The sequence below is a fragment of the Piliocolobus tephrosceles genome, chromosome 4, assembly GCF_002776525.5.
Source record: "Piliocolobus tephrosceles isolate RC106 chromosome 4, ASM277652v3, whole genome shotgun sequence".
Taxonomy (NCBI): domain Eukaryota; kingdom Metazoa; phylum Chordata; class Mammalia; order Primates; family Cercopithecidae; genus Piliocolobus; species Piliocolobus tephrosceles.
In genome coordinates, this window is record NC_045437.1 from 99094504 (window position 1) to 99100237 (window position 5734).

General features: G+C 44.5%; 1 protein-coding gene across 1 annotated transcript in view; it reads right to left on the minus strand.

The window, feature by feature from the left end:
- The window catches only part of SLCO4C1 (solute carrier organic anion transporter family member 4C1), a 63400-nt gene extending 60636 nt beyond the window's left edge, over positions 1-2764 (minus strand). The window contains exon 1 of the mRNA XM_023212218.3: positions 2059-2764. Coding sequence (XP_023067986.2) covers positions 2059-2413 — 355 coding nt within the window. The 5' untranslated portion in view covers positions 2414-2764. The remainder of the gene's footprint in view (positions 1-2058) is intronic.
- Between the last annotated feature and the right edge of the window lie 2970 nt (positions 2765-5734).

Below are 5734 nucleotides of genomic sequence, written 5' to 3' on the forward strand. Positions count from 1 at the left end.
CTGCTGTAACTGAGACTCAACAAGTACCCACTTCTTTTTTTTTTTTTGAGACAGAGTCTCTGTCACCAGGCTGGCATGCAGTGGCGCCATCTCGGCTCACTGCAACCTCCACCTCCCGGGTTCTAGCAATTCTCCTGCCTCTCAGCCACCTGAGTAGCTGGGACTACAGGCGTGTGCCACTGCACCCGGCTAATTTTTGTGGTGTTTTGTTTTGTTTTGTTTTGAGACAGAGTTTTGCTCTGTTGCCTGGGCTAGAGTACAATGATAGGATCTCGGCACACTTCAAACTCTGCTTCCCGGGTTCAAGTGATTTTCCTACCTCAGCCCTCCAAGTAGCTGGGATTGCAGGCATGCATCACCATGCCCAACTAGTTTTTGTATGTTTGGTAGAGACGGGGTTTCACCATGTTGGCCAGGCTGGTCTCGAACTCCTTACCTCAGGTGATTTGCCTGCCTCAGCCTCCCAAAGTGCTGGGATTACAGGCGTGAACCCCCACGCCCGGCCTACTGGGTCATTTTAATCTCAGATTAAGCTTCTTAAATTGGGGACCTATGGGTAGATGCTGCTCCAGACTAAACCTGACACAATTTTCTAGGAGTGACAATTATATTTGATAACAATTTTAAGCAATATTTTACATTAAATATAAAATGACATATTCTGGAATAATATAGAAATTTCAGAGGAATTTTAAAATAACACACAAGACATTTTTTTACTTGTGTTCAACTTTTTTACCTTCACATTCCTTTGACACTGAGATGCTTCACAATTACCTGTTTTGTAAAACTATTATCAAGACATAAATGGAGGGGAACTTTGGTAGGGACAAGAAAAGTGGACAGGGAAATAATTCTTCGACACAAATCTACCTTCAGTAGAAGAGCTGCAGCTGACTTCCAATCAATAAATAGTACTTAGCATCTAATGCGCAAAGCAAGGGGCCCTTGGGTTCCTTGAAGAGGAAGAATAAGAACAAAAAGTATGCTTTGACTTAGTTTTTTATTAACTTAAAAAAAAATGAGTTGTTTCCAACCCTCTAAAAAATATATTTCTAAGGTTGTATTTCTTCCAATTAATCCTTGACTGGTTATACAGAAAATATTATCAGACTATGACTCAAGTGACCAAAATATATCTAGGTGCCAATTCAACTAAGCTTCGGCATGTCCTTCGTGACTCTCCACCTCATCTCCACCCTTCCTCAAAGTCACCTCAGAGTAACTTCCTATTTTATTTCAACCTCTATATTAAACACACCATAGCAGCTTTAACCTTCTCCATGCTTTCTTTCAAGGGAGCTGCTCTCCCTTCAGGATATCACTCCTCCAAACTGAGCTTAGATTGCAAACCCCTGAGGGTATAAATCTGAACTGAATCTGTAACTCCCAGGAGAACCTAAAACAGATCCTAGAACAAAACAGATACTGGATAACTAATGTAACACAATGAAGATAAAGGCTCACCCTTTAACAACGTCGGGAGGCTTTGCTAATTTACTCACTGGGCTCCTCTGGTGCCCACATACTCTCAAACTAAATACACTCACAAAACATGAATGTCTGTATCTAATTTATACGATAGATTTTACACAGCTTTCTTCTTTGCAAGGCATCCCACTTTGACCTGCAAATGTATTACTCCTTCCCCTGAGGCAATGAAACAAATGTAAAATACTTTTAAGGAGGGACTTGGTAAATTTTTGTCTTTATAATGTAAAATAAACTCCCCCAGGGTATACCTTTCCCAAAGGAAGGTTCTTGTAATCTTCCCTGCAAGTTTTGAATCCGCTAAACTGAGGTAAAACACAAAAGAGAAAAAGGCTTGTATGGCAAGTTTGAACTGTAGCGATAAAGGAGAAGCTGAACTTTGGAAGGCTGGCTGGAGCCAGTAGGTTGACATTGGTGAGAGCGAACGCAAGTTCCAAACCCGGGGACACCTTGCAGGGCGCGTCCATCGCCCCGCGGACCCCGAGCACCTGCCCTCTCCCTCGGCTGACTCGCCGTGTCCACCTCGCTCTCCACTGGCCCGAGCCTCGAGCGGGCACTGGACTTTACCTTGTGTGACGGCCAAGAGGCAGTAGTGAAGCAGAAAGCCTCGAGGTGTGTTGAAGCACTGGAGACATTGAGGATGGAAGTTCCTCCACCCGCAAGGCCCCTCCTCAAACTCGGACAGCGACAGTGACCGGAGCTGCTCTACGGAGACACTGGGAGGGGCTGAAGGAAGAGATGGCTCCGGTGACTTCTGGGGCTCCTGGGGCTTCTGAAGCTCCTGTGGCTGCGAATTCTCTTTCTGGGGATCAGAGGAAAAGGCAGAGACCTCGATCTGGGAGGGCGACGCAGACAAGCGGCGCAGGATGTCTGGGCTGGAGGGTACGAAAGCCAAGTTCTCAATACCTTTGGCGCTCTTCATGTCTGGATGGGTTCTCCCGACTCCGGTGCTTCAGAGCAGCAGAGCCAGGTCCCTCTCTGGCTCCTCCCATGGGCAGGTTACAGCGCCCCCGTGCGGGAAGCTTCCCGCCTTCTGGCTCTCCAGTCGGCAGCGCGCTCTGCGCCACCGCCCGGACCTTCTTACTCCAGCTCGCGGCTGCCTGGAGCGCAGAGAGCGGAGCGCGGGGTGGGGGCGTTAGTACCCCAGCCTGTGGCTTTGGCGCTCAGCTGTGCCTCACCCGTCGCCGCAGGGGCCAACCGGAAGGCGCGGCGTGGGCGTGCCACCCGGCTGCAGCCGAGTGGAGGGAGCCAGAGTTCTCACCCCACAGTCTTCGACCGGAGTCCGCCTCCGCCCGAGTCCCTGCGGTTCTGACCTGAGCCTCCAGCCCGCAGCGCGCCTCCCTTGAGCCCAAGCACTGGGAATACACAGAGATTGTGGGAGTCTCTGGCCAAAAGCTCCCCCTGGGTGCTGACATGAAACCTGTAAACACAGTTGCATCAGGAGATCGTTCAAGAAAATATCTTGCGTTTTTCTTCCTTTGCTGCTTACCAAACCAGGCTAGGCTTAGACTCCAAGAATCAAGACGTCAGAGGTATACTTTGGTTCATGAGCATCTTGGTAAGACTTTTGCCTGTCATCCTGTTACTGGTAGAAGGTGTCCAGGTTCTTGGCATCTTGAACAAAGAATTGAAGAAAGCACACAAACAAAGCAAGGAAGGAATGAAGGGATTTATTGAAAATGAAAGTACACTCCACTGTGTGGGAGCAGGCGAGCATAGGGGCTCAAGGGCCGGGTTACAGAATTTTGGGGAGTTTAAATACCCCGTAGAGGATTCCATTGGTTACTTTGGGTATGCCCTATGTAAATGGAGAAGATGAAGTAAAGTTACAAAGTCATTTATGGCCTACGCCCTACGGAGAGGATATTTCCCGTTATAGCTGAAGTGTGAATAGGCCTTATGTTTCCTGCCTCCAGACCCTAAATTTTCCTGCGTCAGTCCTCCTTAGAAAAAGAAATCCACCCCATCCCCATCACCACCAGGATGAACATCACAGTATAACCTCTGCTTTGCTTTTACTTCTCCAAAACTGAAGGACCAGAAATTGTCTCTCAGCTGTATATTGCATATCTAAGATACACAGTGATGACAATTATGTAAATCATTTCTACCGGGCCAGGCGTTGTGGCTCACGCCTGTAATCCTAGCACTTTGGGAGGCTGAGGCGGGTGGATCACCTGAGGTCAGGAGTTCAAGATCAGCCTGGCCAACATGGTGAAACGCTGTCTCTACTAAAAATACAGAAATTAGCCAGGTGTGGTGGTGCGTGCCTGTAATACCATCTACTTGGGAGGATGAGGCAGGAGAATCACTTGAACCCGGGAGGCGGAGGTTACAGTGAGCCGAGATCGTGTCACTGCACTCCAGTCTGGGCGAAAGAGTGAAACTCCGTCTCTTAATAATTATAATAATAAAATAATACATTTCCACCTGTGGAATAAATAACAAAAACACTTTGAAGAGCTTAACACCATTGTGCCATGGTAGTTACAATTTAGTCATTCATTCTTTCACTTAACACAGACACAAAAAGTTATTGTGTCCTGGGTGCCAAACATTGTTCTAGGTTCTAGGGGTACACAAGTGAACAAAAACTGGCAAATACCCCTACCCTTATGGTGCTTATGTTTTAATAGGAAACAGACAGTAATAATACATAGTACATAGCACATAATATGATAAATACTATTTTGTGAAACTTTCGTTTCAATTATATATACTGTGTTTACTGGGTCGAGAGACAGATATAAAATATGTATCTTACTTTGGACAGAGGTACATTCTGTTGCCTGTTCCCTCACAATCAAAAAAACTCTAGACTGGCCTGCCAGGCACGGAGGTGCAGACCTGTAATCCCAGCACTTTGGGAGGCCAGGGCAGGTGCCTTGAGTCCAGAGGTTTGAGACCAGTCTGGGCAACACGACAAAACCCTGTCTCTACCAAAAATACAAAAATTAGCCTGGCCTGGTGGTGCATGCCTGTTGTCCCAGATGGGAGGCTGAGGTGGGAGGGTCACTTACAACCGGGGAGACTGAGGTTGCAATGAGCACTCTAGCTGCGCCATAGAGCCAGACCTTTTCTCAAAAAAATAAGAATAAAAATAAAAATAAAAATAAATTCTATATTGGCCTAAAACGTGGGGAAAGAGTAGAAGTAGGAGCTAACATTTTAAATGTCTGCTATATGCCCCATTATTCAAATCTTTACAAAAGCAGCTGCACTGTTATGTATAGTTTGCATGTTGAGGAAACCACATCCCACAAAGATTAGTAACTGTCCCAAAGTCACATAGCTAATAAGTGAACTGCCACTTAAGGATCTGAACTCGGCTCTCTTAGCCATAAGTCTTCCCTGAACTTTGCATTTTCTGTCTTTTAATAACTACAGTGTATCTCCATCAGGTTAAGCTATTGCATAGAAATTTTAAGAGATCAAAATTCAAAATTATCTGACATTTGTGAGGTTTAGAAGATTAATGCTGCTCTGAAAACCTCAGATTTTGGAGGTATTCAAATTAAGCATGGTATGTAATCCTCCTGGGCTTTCTTTCAATAAAAATGGACTCAAAGTAGGTAATTATTTTGATCACCATTGTGTCTATGGAATATGAAGTAATTTACACAACCAGCAAGTTTTGTTTTGATGAGATGTGATTACATACAATCATGGCTTAAGACTCTTTTGCAGCTGTGACTTAATAAATCCATGCTGTACTATCAAAATCAGAGTAGCATAATCATCGTGCACTTAAATTCATACTAAGGAGAAATCTCCACTGTCACAGTGCTAGAGAGAGAATTTTGGTTAAAGATTAGCAAAATTACTATTACTTCATCTTAAATACATCTTGCTCTTACTGAAAGTTTCAATTTCCTGTTCCCTTACATTCTCTATGCTGCGGTGATGAAAGGAAGGGACTCAGGTTTGCAACAAAAACCAAAACACAAAAACTTGGTAGTTTTCATCTCTGAATAATTCTATGGAAAAATATCCGTTTTAAAATTAATTATCAATCTAAGTTAAATCTGCCTCTAATGAACGCAGTCAAAATATACCATGTTACATTTCAGAAGGTAATTGATAGTTTACTCTTCTTATTTGCTATGCTTTTTATGTTTATGTTTGCATTTTATTTGCTATGTTTTTCATGGGTGGAGAATGGGAGAAAGAACAATGTCCAAAATTTATTGTAAGGCTCCAACACTGTAAACAGAAGCAGTCCCTGCCTCTGGATATCATTCTC